Below are 14395 nucleotides of genomic sequence, written 5' to 3'. Positions count from 1 at the left end.
GTCAAATGTAGAGTAAAATGTTTTCTACTCTTGTACATTTGAGATTGGTAACTGGTGAGGTTTTGGATAAAATAAAGACCAAATAAGACCAAATGTGAGAAGTGTTTAACTTGATAAGAATCCGCACCAACTCTTGAATATTTGTTTTGTCAAGGAACGGCTCTTGACAAGAGAGTATTATATGTCAAGAAGACAGTGGGAGTCTAAAAGATCCTGTAATAATTTCATGAACTAATCAAGAGTATTGTTAATCACTAGCCCACGACCTTCAGTCCATTTGAGTTTGGATTTGTCACTAACCTTGTCTTTTGATTATGGTTTTGTCAAATTCACATGGATAGGAACACATACACCATAAAATCTAAGTGTCATAAGGTTTCTCTTCGATTCATGAAAATGATAGTGAGGAAACGCTTTCACTAAGAAGAGTTTAAGTAGATAGCAGTTGTGATATTTGCATTCTCATATAGTTAGTGGAGCATGTGTGGTTAACCGGCACACTAACTAGTGAGAATTGCAAAAGGTCTAGACAAACATGTGGGCTATCTAAGGAAAGGTGTATGATTTTGATAAATTCTTATCAAAGCATCTCGTATCAGAAATCTGAACTTTGGTAAGAAAGTCAATAAAGTATTGATTTCAAGAAGTCCAGCTGATTTTTGGATACATGTCAGAGCTAGTGGGAGCATGAGTGTTATGCTAATAATCATCATGTTAGTGGGAGCAAGACTATTATGTTAAATGTTGCAAGTTAGCAATATTAATTATAGAAAACAAAAGTTGCAATTCTGCTTTGAAAAGTTGTTTTGCTATAATTAAGGGAGAGGATTTTATACTTCATTCCAATTCTACAAGCTTAGATTGAGATCTTAATCAACTTTAGTCAAGGATATGTATGAATGTTATGTTGGAACGGTTCAACATAAGGAAATTATATATATGTTGCGTTCTCAAAATTCGATTATGATTACGTCATACCTCTTCATAGTTCGAATTATGAAAACATGGCAAATAAAAAAAATGTATAGTATGAATCGTGTCCCATATGCTTCAGATATAGGATCGATTGCATGTGCTATAATATTTATCCATTTTAAATTTTCCGAATGCTTAGGGCATTAGGAGGGAAAAAGGAATTGAACTGGACATGACTAAAATGATTAAACAATTGTCGAGGACAATCTGAGGTTTACCAAAGATTGGTTGATCGTGGACAATTGGAAGTATAATGTAAACTTTGGAAAGGACCACATTGACATATTTTGAAAAGAGGCAACTCTTGTTCAGAAGTGATAGTCAAAATGGTAACATGGAATTGTTTCCATAGGTGGAAGTTATTCTCTGAATATGTGCAAGATTAAAAAAAACTTAATGCAAAGAAGGATGTTCAAAGGAACGTACTTTGAATTTGAGACTTCATTTCCATGGAATTGCTTTCCATTGGAATACTCTATAATGTTTGTTGCCAAGTCTTTGTGACTTTGTGCATAGTCATTGCAAATAAGTTTAGAATCTAACAGATTATAGTAAATGGCAAGAGTTTGGTGTTCTTACGTTTACAAGATGGATTGGAATTGTGAAATAAACATCATTCAAATATTTTCAATTGATCTATTTCACAAAGAGAAGACCGTATGTAAACATAGTGTGCGTACTTGGAGTATGGCATAGCTATTGTTTGGAAAAACGTAGTGTGCATGCTTGGAGCATAGCATGACTATTGTTTTAATTCAAGTATAAAGTTGATTAATCGAAACATGAATAATGAGTAATCAATATGGTGCTTAGATAAAAGGGTTTTTATTTACACTCAAAGTGTTGAGGCCATACAAGATTAGTATTATTTTTTTGTTTCACTTTGCATGTTTTGACTTCTAGAATAATTAGATCTTCTTCCCGAATGATTACGTTATTCAAACCATCCACAGTCAGTCATATGTTGGAAGTATATATGAATCAAGATTGTCATGAATTTGGCTTGTAAGATTTGTCTAAGGTGCATTAGACATAGCAATGGTTGCTACAACATTCATGAGTGCTCATAAGTTCTGAGTATTGGATTAAACCCACGCTCATTTGAATTACTTCAAGGATTTTATCACGAGTGAATCATGAGACGATAATATCTTATATTCTTCAAACCTATAGATATGAGTTGTTGACTATGAGTTGGTTATACATTGATTGCACGAAAACGCATTGGTAACTCGATGTTATAAAACGTGCCTTTGTGTATGATTCAACAAGTAGTTAGTACAAGCATATGAGTCGGATTTTATCCATTCCTTTTACCCTCAAAGGGATAAAAACGATATCTATGGGCCCCTCGATGATTTAGTGATGGCAAAATGTAAGTGCTCGGCCGGGCGTGGACTGATTTGATTTGTTCAATTAGTCAGTCGTCATAAATCGGAAATCAGGAAACAACAAATGGACAGAGAGAATGATTATAATTCATGTCTCACTCCATATGATATCAAGAATGGAGGAATATATGATCACTTGTATAATGGACGCGTTATTGATTTGTTCAAAGCTCGATAGAAGCTTTTGAGAGCTACGATTGCCAGCCGGTTCTTGAAGTCATACTTGCAATAATAGTTTTAGATTTATCCAAGTGGGAGACTGTTGGATTAATGTATAAGTCTATAACTATAATTGGTAAGACTTAACCCGACTCGACATGGTCCATTTGGGTTGCATGACATCATGCATTTGGATAGACTAAAATGAGAGAAATAACACTTAAGCTTTATTAATATATTATAAGTTCTAATATATTACTAAGATTATTTAATTAGTATTAATCAAGAATTAGTCTAGAATTAATTAAGTGATCAAAAGAAGACTAATTAAATATATGGGTTGATTGTGTAAATCATCCATACTTATATAGTGGGCTAATGCTCCATGGATTATCAAGTTGGGCTAAAACCCATAGGATGCTCCATGGTGTATTTGAACCCATGGATCCAAGGACATGGAAAGTCATGGAAATTAGGGTTTACCCTAATTGTAACAACTATATAAGCATCATATCTTGTGCAAAAATCGGACTAGGGAAACAAGTGAGGGAAAGCCGATTTTGAAGTGTTCTAATTTCTCTCTAAGTTATTCCAAATGCACTTGATGTTGTGTGAACAATTTGAGGTGTCACACTTGGGGAACTAGGCTCTCAAGCTACATGGAATCAAGCACCAACAATACGGTATGTCATTCTACTAGATTTTATATTATTTGTACTTCATAATATGCTAGTTAGGATAAATACCTTGAAAATTGATATTTGCATGTATAATAGAGAAAACATAGATACAAGGTATTTAGGGTTGCATGTATACCATAGGAGTGTTAGAATGCTTAAAACCCAACACATATCTCTTTACGATCTACTCTTTTCTCGCTACTCATCATACTCGCATTTTATCTCATATTGTGTGTTATTGTTTCATACTGTTCTCAAGTCTTTTCTCTTGTCAGTGTCCTCATACATTTTGTTAAAAATGGAATTTTGGTTTGAAATTTGAGACTTTACAACCTTCTAAACATTATGGATCATTAGAAAGAATATCCATAATACATGCAACAACAGAAAGGACAATGACCTAAAGCTCCAAACTGTTCAATCCATAATGAAATCCTATTTGATGGTGGATGATCCCAAATATCTCTCCTCTAAAACCATTAGTCTATCTCTTGCTTCCAAAAGCATATAGTGTATCATCATTATCATCTTCATTATAATAAGCTTGAACCAATAGTTAGACAAATTAAGTATACAGAATGCACAGAACAATAAGATCATGAACGCATACACAATGGTTCATTATGACATGGTATGATATAGTAATAGGAATGCATACCCTTTTCAAAGGGTGGTACGACATGTTATACAAAATACAAAGGTCGTACGAAGGTGACTACTGGAAATCATACTTTGTGTCTAATTTATAGCATACATATTGTAAGTTAGGATATAAAAACTTTACATAAGGGGTATCCGGTCTTCATAGTCATACATGTTAGGATTAAGGACTTTGATAAAAACAAACACAATCACATGACAATTAAAGATACAAAAAAATAAATAAATAAACAATTTTAACATGGTTCACTGATTTAGAAAAATCGAGTTACATCTACAGAAAATCTATATATATATATATATATATATATAATAATAATAATAATAATAATAATAATAATAATAATAATAATAATAAACGTATCACACAAACTTTTTTCTTTATGCTTTAGGATACACTCGTACAAAAATGAGTTTTTTAGAGATTAATTGACTTAATATCGGCTTGTGGATTGTAACACCTAGTTTTGGATGTTTCTTTTATCAAGACAACGGGCCGAAAATGGATCAAGTAAAGGCCTTGGGCTTCGAGGGAATAGAATTTAGATCCTATTGGATGTGGATAATATTGGTTATGTGATCCAAGCTCTTGGTTTGTGTTTCGGAGTCAAAGGGGTAAAATAGAAAAAGTGATGTTTCAGACTTCTTTCATGAATTAAGAATTTTAGTTCAGTATGTTTTAAGTAAAAAATAATTAGATAGGATTGTAGGGCTCTTCAATACCTTTCCGTGCATATAAAGAACGCCGAAAACAAAGTTGAAACAAAGAAGTTATGGTTGATTGAAGTTGAAATGGAAATTAGGGACTTTTGAATTACGCAAGGCGTAACTTGCTCATTTTGGATCAAGGTTTAATGAATTACATATGGCGTAATTTATGTTGCGGAAGGCATAATCTGGGCAAATCAAAACCCTAAATCTTTGGTTTTGAGCCCTACTTAAGGTCTCTAACTAATAGGAAACCCTTTCATGACCAGCCTCTATCACCTAAGATCATTCCTTGATAAACCCTGCCTTTTTCTTTCTAGTTTTTAAGCCTTGACATCATTTATGAGCTTATTTTTTCCATTGGAAGGTTGAATCTTGAAGAGCAAGGTGGTGGAAAAGTGTATAGAAGAAGGGTTTAAGTATAGATCCATCAAGGTTATATCATTCCTGTACCATTGTGAGTAAAAAGCTTCTAACTTGCTAATTGGTTTCATAGATCTAGTTATTTTTCATAATTGCCACTTTTTGGTACTTTGAATTTGTATTTGGTAGTTGAGGTAACTCCAGCACCTTTTGAGCTATATGGAACACTCTTGGGAATTATTGGGTTTGGAAAGTTGTGCTTTGGTGCTTGTTTATTAAGCCATGCAAGTTGTGTTATCATTTTAGTCATTTTAGTTCATAAAGTTCAGATATTGACAGTTTGTAACCTTTTTATAGATAAAGTTGGAAACTTTATCTATCTAAACATCATATTGATTCAGATCTGAAGGTTGGAGACTTGGACTTAATGGATTAAACTGAGAAATATGCATTTTTGGTCCCTTTGAGACTTAAAGATCTTGGTTGTTTGGAACATCCTAATGGATAAAGTTGGAAACTTTATCCATTATAGAGCTATTAGGAACCAGATATGAGAATTTGATGGTTAACTTTCTTTATTTAAGCACATAATGGGAAAAGTTAGACAATAGCTTATTACGCAAGGCGTAATTCTGGCTATGCAGCACATAGCCTCATTTCCACTCGTAATTGCCATCTTGGGCACTACGCTAGGCGTAGAGCTGGTACGCTGGGTGTACTCGAGTTGGATGTTGACTTTGACTTTTGACGGTTGACTTTGACCAAGTTTGACTTTAGGTCATTTGGGGTATTTTAAGCTATGGATTGATGCTTGGTCCCTGTTTGTTGTATATGTGACTTGTAAAGCCGATATTTGGAGCAGTGATCAATTCAACCGTCTTTTTGAATTTGAGGTGAGTTTTACTCATTGTACTTGTGGGTCGAAGGCACCAATACCGGACCACTAGGTTATGTATCCTAGTATATAGGATAATGTTCTGTTGGTTATATGTTAGACTGGTAGATCTGTATGATTACCTGTATTCATTGGTTATATGCTAGATTGGTAGAACTGTATGATCACCTATACTTGCTGGTTACTAATTGTTATTGCATATGTTGACATGTTATTGTTTTGTTGGGTTGAGGCGGTCTTGCTTTGTGCCGAAGGCCAAGATACTGGGGCGGTCCAGTTGATACTATAGGCCCAAAGGAGTAGTCCAGCTTGTAGCTGAAGGCTCAATGGTTGTCTAGCTTTATGTTATAGGCCTGGTTACGTACATTATATATATATATATATATATATATATATATATATATATATATATATATATATGATGTGTGGGGTACTTTGGGGAAAATCACTAAGCTTTGGCTTATAGTTTGATTTCATAGTTCTGGGTACATCAGATGATCGGGGCAAGGCGAAGGTGTGATTGTGAACATCATCCTTGGATATTTTATTGATTGATGATTTTGGGATACTCTGATTTTGACTAATTTCTTGAAAACAATGTTTTTTATTATTAAAGGGTTTTAAAAATAAAATTTTTTACTATGATTTTCGGGTTGTTACATTGATTGAGTCTAAAAACCACCAACGACTTATCTAGCCCATTGATTGAACACCACATCATTTCCATCGCAACCGTACAACACAATACCTTAGCGCATATATATATATATATATATATATATATATATATATATATATATATATATATATATATATATATATATATATATATATATATATATGATGCGTGGGGTACTTTGGGGAAACTCACTAAACTTTGGCTTACAATTTGATTTCATAGTTTTGGGTACATCAGATGATCGGGGCAAGGCGAATGTGTGATTGTGCACATCATCCTTAGATATTTTATTGATTGATGATTTTGGGATACTCTGATTTTGAATATTTTCTTGAAAACAATGTTTTTGATTATTAAAGGGTTTTAAAAATAAATTTTTTTACTATGATTTTCGGGTTGTTGCATTGATTGAGTCTAAAAACCACCAACGACTTATCTAGCCCATTGATCGAACACCACATCATTTCCATCGCAACCGTACAACACAATATCTTAGCATACGATCTTACATTGTAGTATGCTCAATCAAGATACAACTTTTGTGTCAAGATACAACAACTATTGTGTTATGATATTTCAATTTCTCCGTCTAGATATCTTTATCTGCCACGTTGAGATGTTGAAGTTGTTGTATTCACTTGGAATAATCATTTATTTTAAAGGTAGTTTGGTGTTAAGTTCTGAAGAGTACAATGACATCTTACTTGTATACAGATAACGATATACTTTTTTTTCTTCAAGTACGACAAAGGAAATAATGTGTTTTACCCAATGGTGACTCAACTGGCATAAATTTGAAGTATAAGTTTTTAGACATGATTTTTCGAATTATTAGAAATACGGATCTATACCAGAAAATTGCTAGAATAATTATTGTGTTTTACATAAGGCTTATATTCTCTAAGTTGGACTTTAATGGAATTTCAAATTATAAGAAAATATATGTACATACACACACATATATATACATACACACTACACAAACATACATACATATGCACTATCTAATATGGTATTTTACCCGTAGAGAAAAGGGTATCTATGACAACATATATCACTAAAATGTAAAAATTTGTTGCCATAGACAAACAACATCATATCAAAACCTCGAAACTATCATATACATATACATAAAAGTATTTTTGTTTTTGTTTTTAAGCCTTCTCTTTGCACTCATGATCACTCTTTATGTTGCTTTTACCTTGTGCAACTTATAGGTTTCCTGCAAGGTGATGTAAGAATATGATCAATTAAAGATTGAATTTTAGGAGATTCTCCCAACATTAGTATGAGATCATTTAAAAAGCAAAAAAAAAAAAAAAAAAACTCACCAAAATTGTGTGTAATTCATTTAGAAATGATGCAAGCAATGATGTAAACGATTTTAATTCCTCTTTGAGAGTTTCTTGGTCTACGGTTTCTGACATGAGAATCCCGATCAAGGTTTTGTTATCAGGAACTAGTTTCAATGCTACCTGTAGGTAGTACCAAGGAGCAAATGTTACTAATAAAACTAGGGAAATTAAGTAATATACCTATATAAATGAGCTTTTAAAAATGATAATCATTGTTTACAGGTTTTGAAAAATAATCACTTTCTTCCGAATGCTTCATTCTTGACTACTGTTTATATTCTAGAATATATTTTTTTTTTTCAAAGATTTCTCTATTTCAGGTTTGATCTTCAAATTTCGGGATTAGTTTTTGGTTTTTTTTTTTACATTTTTTCTTTTGAAAAAGATATATTCACTTGTGTCTTAGATGTCTGTTTAATGTCATCGTCAGTGCCGTCCAAGTTAAATTGAGGTCCCAGACAAAATAAAAAATATAAGGCGTTTAAAAAGGACAAGGACGTAGTCATGGAAAAAAGGGGGAGTTACCACTGGTACATCCAAGACACTATTCCCTCCTCAATGGGCTGGGAGTGGTGGATTGATATGCTTCCGTAACTCGCATCCACCATTTTCAATAACGGAATGAACACTTATACATTATGCTTCTATATTTGTATCAAAAAAAATTGTATGTTTTTAGTTAATTTTTGCATTAGTTTTGTATGTTTTTAATATTTTATGAATTAGTTTTATATGATTTTTATTAGTTTATGTTTATGTTAAAATTAAAAATTATGTAAGTTGGGAAATATGAGCATCCAAGTGTTTTAGGTTACGAAAGATAAAAGAGAGAAAAAAAAAAAAAAAGAGAAAGACTGATGTGAATTGTGGAGAAAAAAAACTATTTCCACCTTTAGACCATCTCAAACCATACATCATTTTTCATATCATATTTTACACCAAAATAATACTCCATGCTATGTTCTTTTTTTTTAATTTATATAGATTTTTCACACCCTCAACTAATTAGTTCTTAATATATATATATATATATATATATATATATATATATATATATATATATATATATATATATATCGTTTTTTATAAAAAGTTTGTAAAATATGTTTATTATAAAGTTATAACCAAAATAATTATTTGTATATTGCTAATTTGAAATAGATGTTTTATAAATGCCATTTTTTAATTAAAAAATTCACATAAATTTAAAACATTAAAATTAACTTTTATATTTATGACTAATTGATATCAATTTAATTTATAACATAAATTTTAGATTAGCTTTGATAATTATAATTAATTGATAACAAGTTAATATATGATTAAAATGAATCATAAATTAGAATTCAAATTGGTAAGGCTACATAAAATCAGATTAATACGAATTAAAGATCAATTTTTTAAGGATGTGTGAATTTTGATTATCAAAATCGATGTATTAAGAAAGACTAAATAAAAAAAATCAGAAAACAGAAATCAAAATAAATAATTAGAAGACTAAATTAGAAGACTGCTTAAAAAAGCCAGAATCGATTTATTATGAATCGATTTTTTTTCTGTTGCCGTTGAAAAAAAAATCATATTTGATTCATAGAATCCCTCAGTTGATTTCATTTTCTTTTATTTTTCCACTCAACGGCTATACATGATGTATATTAGATTTTTTATATATATAATAACATATTAAAGTATATAAACATGGGGCCCTAGAAATTTGGAGGCTCCTAGCCATCGTTGGCCCTTGCTGCCTCATATATATATATATATATATATATATATATATATATATATATATATATATATATCACATTTATTATGTTTGTTTAATTTTTTGTTAGGTTTAAGTAAAAACCGATTTTTTACTCGAAATTCCGGAATTATTCATCATATTTTACACTTATTCTTAAAATTCAGAAGTTTTATTTTTTGAAATCAAAAATTTTAGTCTGCAATCCGGAATGTCAGTCAATTTCTTTTGTTAGAAAAAAATGTTTTTCTTTGCCAAGAATGTTCATTTGGAACCAAATGGTTATTTTTGCTAAAAACATATATTTTGGGTTATTTTCGTCAAATAAATATAAAATTGTAGTTAGATTAGTTAATTTCCTAAAATGTGATACATTAATTCTTTATTATATCTTAGCATAACCCTTGCATAAAATATAAAAAAGCAACTTAATTATATATAGAGATAAATGCAATATATTGTTAAATGGTACCCTGTAAGCCGTAGAAGAGATCCAGCCATGCCATGGTTTTAGAGTGGTTTCGTATGCTTCTTGAACAGCTTGTTCGATGTTCACTCCAAGATCTTTCCCGATTAAGTCCAATAAAGTCGATGTGAAGTCCAAAGATCTACACAAGTGAAACATGCGCAAAAGCTTTTCTTCAAGGGTAATATTGTCAATTCAAATATTTTAAAGCTAATGTTAAAATAGAATGAATAATTACCTAGTAAGCCAAACAAAGGCTTTGCTACAACTACTCATCTTTCTTGATGTGCCTTCACTTGCCTCTTTCTTTAGTATCTCCACAACATTTGAATAAAGCACGGGGTCTAATTCTTGCATTTTCTCCAGTCTCTAAGGATCAAATATATAAAATAAACCTTCTTTGGTACCAAATTACTGAGTTGCCCTTACATATATAACAATAATGGAAATAAACATATGGGTAATTTTGGAAACCTAAATCATATTTCTCCCTTGTCTTTTCAACTCCAAGATAACACTATACACGAATACAAAAATGGGATAACCTTTAAATAACCAAAAACTTCCAAATTATTGTTATTTAAATTGTCAAATACACACATAATTTGATTAGAAATTGTTATTGAACTTAACCATTAATTCTAGACACTCATCATTTCTTCGGATATGGCTTATGTCCATTCACATGACTTTCGACATGGTCAAAGCGAATATACTTTTAAATTAATCCTAAAATTTCACGTTTGTTTACGAAGAAGACTTAAATCTTCAACCTCAAGAATGAAAGACAACACCTAATACCGTTGGTTGGAAAATTTTTGGTGCGAAACACAAAATTTTAGTTTCTTATAACACTACTACAATATGAATCTAAAGCAACACTTTAAGAAAAAGCTGTTTTTCATTATAATACCACACTTATAGAACGTGTTGCAGTAACATACATAGTGCAACACTCATTTCTTTAAGTGTTTGCATGTTTTATTGAAAATAGCAGCATTTTTAATAAGTGTTAGATTTTAAAATTTTAAGGAACACACTTGTTTGAAAGTATTGTAATTACAATATGAATTGCAACTAGATCTGAAAAATACTAACACGAACACTCAACCCGACATGAAGTCAACAAAAATAAATTGGTTTGGGTCTAATATTTGACTTCGACGTGTTTACCATATCAGCGTGACGTCTCCCAGCCCCATAAATTATTTTTTAAAACCAAATTATTGAGCCAGACATCCCAACATTAACGAGATAGCCGGATTTTTTTTTACATATCAAATTACCATATCGGTAAAACACAAAGAGGTTGCAGAGGTACAGCAGAAAGATGATGATGATGAAAAAGACGACACATAGGATGAATTGAGGAGGAGAAAGTGATTACAGAAGAGTTAAGTATCAAATAGATTGGTTTTGTAATTTAATAGATCAAAAGAAAAAAAAAGTCTGTCTACTTAGGGTTATCTTCAATTAGTTTTAAGTTTAATTTATTAAAATAATTGTCTATCTATTTTAAAATATGTGTTATCACTTGTCTTTTTGCCATTGTAGCTTATTTCTATCATGTAAATACCGAAACAAAAATATTTATCATTAATATATCAATGCCATGATTATTTTATAAGTTTTGAACAATTTACCTTAGAATAAAATAAACAAATAATAAGGGTTGAGCATAGACGAATGAATCATAACTTCCGAAGCATACCAGTATATTCCGATGGATGTCTTGTCTCAGAACTGCCATGGTTGGCCCTATCTTATCTGCAATCAACAAAAAGACAAATTTGATCAACTTCTATCATATTCCCAGATATATCCATCAAACATTTTTCAACTGTTCTACATCTTGAAAAACGACAAGTTTATGAGAGAGAGAGAGAGAGAGAGAGAGAGAGAGAGAGAGAGAGAGAGACGGACCAAGAAGATGAAGAAGGAAATTGCAGACAGAAAGGAAGGGTCTGGTAGGGATATGAGTGTCATTTGGCAGGTCATCTGTAATAACAGGATCATTATGATGATGAAGATGACGATGATGTTTAAGCTTCATGACAGCTAACAAAGAAAGTTCATCGATGGTGGATCTTAACTCCGATGAACATTGTTTCTCCATTTCTCTTCTTCTTTTCATCTCTCTCTCTCTCTCTCTCTCTCTCTATACCAAAGAGTTGTAGCTTGATGAATTATATATATATATATATATATATATATATATATATATATATATATATATATATATATATATATACCAGTTTAAAATTTTAGTTGTGTTATTCACCTTTCTTAAAATCACATCTGCTTGAAAGCCTAAATGAACCTCATTATATGAAGAGAATATATTTCACATAAATTAAACATCTTACCAGATTTATGATTTCAATAAGAATAAAGTGCATAAAACAACAATCCAATTTTATCAAATAGTTTTAGTTTTTAAATATAGTTTTTTTTATCTAATCTAAAATAAAAATAAATTGTTATTTTTTCGTAATTTGTGGTGAAACGGATAAGAACGGAGGATGCTAGAAGTCATGCTGTTGTATTTAAATAGAGAATCTTTCGTTGGGGGAATTTGTCAACCATATGAAGTATGAACTCTATGTGCCGTTAAAAAAAATGAACTCTATGTTATTAATTATTTAGTTTTTTTTTTTTATGAAAACTTAAATCATCATTGATAGATACTTTACTCCTTTTTAACTCGTATTTATAGAAAATAAACAAAATTGCAAAAATGGTCCCTGTGTTTGGAAAAATTATGCGACTTTGGTCCAAAACGATACTTTGATGCATCACTGGTCCAAAATTGGATTTTTCCATTGTTTTTGGTCCCTCCCACTAATTTCCGTCCATATACTTCGTTACATGCAATAAAGACCGAGGTATTTTCGTCTTTCCACTTACAGGGACCTTTTTTGCAACCTTATTCAAAATAAAAGCAGAGCTACATCACTCTTCCATCTTCAACTTCACGAGCTTCATAGTCTTCCTACTCTGTGTTCACAATTTCTTAGAGATCAAAAATTAAAATGGTGATGTGTTTCTGTGGTAGGGAAGCGGTGGTTTGCACCTCCTGGACATCAGCAAACCCTGGTCAGAGGTTTCTTTCCTGCCCTCAAAAGGTAAGTGTTCAATTTTGCTATTTTACCCTCATTTTGGAAAATCACCCTCATGTTTAGGGTTTATTTTTTTACGTGAAGGGTTCCAGATGCCGATTCTTAGGATGGATTGATCCTCCCATGTGTGCAAGATCTATGTTGATAATACCCGGATTATTGAGGAATATCAACAATGTAAACTATCAAGTGGCAAGATTGAAGATGTGTTTGTTTGCAAGTTGGTTACTATTTGTGGTGGTTTGGGTGCTTTTCATTTAGTAATAAGCAATTAGGGACCCCTGTAGTTGCATGTAATTTTGAGTGTTTTTTGTCTTATGAAATTGTAACAAGGGAATGTGGTAGTTTTTGGTATTTGATAATGTAATATCAGTTTAGGGTTATTTTGGACAACTTCAGAATTTTGTACCCTTTTCAAGGATATAATGACAATGTATTGCAGTTATCACCTAATGTTAATGTTTATTTGTTGTTTCAGAAAAAGTTGTTATAACCATAAATGTGTTCCATAAACATGACAACCAACAGTTGGTATAAACCATAAACATCATTCTTCAACAATGAAAAAAGGTTGACATTAGTTTCATGACCAAAAGGGCTAAAAGACCAAAATAAAACCATTACAACAAATTAGTTTTAAACCATTACATCCAAATGCACAAAAGTTGTGCTAAACCAAAAGATAAGTTTTTAAACAAAATACACTAATTCCTGCATTGACTGCTACCTCCATTCCCTCCTTGACTGCATCATGCATTCCCTCCTTGACTGCTTCCTGTATTCCCTCCATCATTGCTTCCTGCATTCCCACCTTGACCCTTGCACATCCTTGAGTTATGACCCCTATTGTTGCATTTCCCACACCTGACACTAACAAACTTTCTGGTAAGTTTTTCAGGTTCACCTGCACCATGATTTTGCATCTGTTTATCATATTTTTCATCTGCATTTCTCTTTCTCTTGGTCTTAGGTCTCCCAGGTTGATTGTGATGTGGTGGTGGTGTTAATTGAAATGGACATGTACTTTTTGGCCACATGGCTCTACCCTTTATAGGGTCCACAGTGTAAGAGTAAGCTTCATTCCATGTTTGAAGCTAATACACTTTGTTGACATAAGTGTAAAGCTCCCCAACATTGTCTCCACTATCAGCCATTTCATGTATTGTAGCTATGGCATGCCTGCATGGAATCCCATTCA

At 31.7% G+C, this 14395-nt stretch overlaps 1 protein-coding gene and 1 long non-coding RNA gene across 3 annotated transcripts; one reads left to right on the top strand and one right to left on the bottom strand.

Moving 5' to 3' along the window:
* Nucleotides 1-7415: 7415 nt before the first annotated feature.
* On the bottom strand, nt 7416-12253 carry LOC145096083 (glycolipid transfer protein 3-like). 2 transcript variants are annotated; one of them, XM_079033867.1, is made up of 6 exons: nt 12002-12253; nt 11790-11845; nt 10317-10447; nt 10085-10220; nt 7842-7985; nt 7416-7732 (listed from the first exon to the last, which is right to left on the bottom strand). In XM_079033867.1, exons 1-6 carry the CDS (start codon nt 12210-12212, stop codon nt 7697-7699), a joined length of 714 nt encoding a protein of 237 aa, XP_078889993.1. In that variant the 5' UTR covers nt 12213-12253; the 3' UTR covers nt 7416-7696. The 2 variants fall into 2 exon arrangements, with proteins under 2 accessions (XP_078889993.1, XP_078890034.1); XM_079033908.1 differs by lacking the exons at nt 11790-11845; nt 12002-12253 and adding an exon at nt 11722-11743.
* Nucleotides 12254-12319: 66 nt separating this feature from the next.
* On the top strand, nt 12320-13650 carry LOC145096188 (uncharacterized). Its single transcript, XR_013703750.1, has 2 exons — nt 12320-13203; nt 13282-13650. It is a non-coding gene; the product is annotated as an uncharacterized LOC145096188 (long non-coding RNA).
* Nucleotides 13651-14395: the final 745 nt, after the last annotated feature.

This window comes from Lactuca serriola, chromosome 1 (assembly GCF_051521515.1).
Source record: "Lactuca serriola cultivar US96UC23 chromosome 1, Lser_US96UC23_V15, whole genome shotgun sequence".
In the NCBI taxonomy this organism is placed as follows: Eukaryota; Viridiplantae; Streptophyta; class Magnoliopsida; order Asterales; family Asteraceae; genus Lactuca; species Lactuca serriola.
Note: the sequence above shows the minus strand (reverse complement) of the source record. Positions and strands in the feature narration are given on the sequence as shown.

Bases quoted from the DNA above. Each gene is read 5' to 3' on its own strand.
- LOC145096083 (XM_079033867.1), bottom strand. From the start codon at position 12,212: ATGAAAAGAAGAAGAGAAATGGAGAAACAATGTTCATCGGAGTTAAGA. The intron at 10,448-11,789 runs GTATGCTTCGGA...TTTGATCCTTAG, and splicing joins ACATCCATCGGAATATACTG to AGACTGGAGAAAATGCAAGA. The intron at 7,986-10,084 runs GTACCATTTAAC...TACTACCTACAG, and splicing joins TCTCTTCTACGGCTTACAGG to GTAGCATTGAAACTAGTTCC.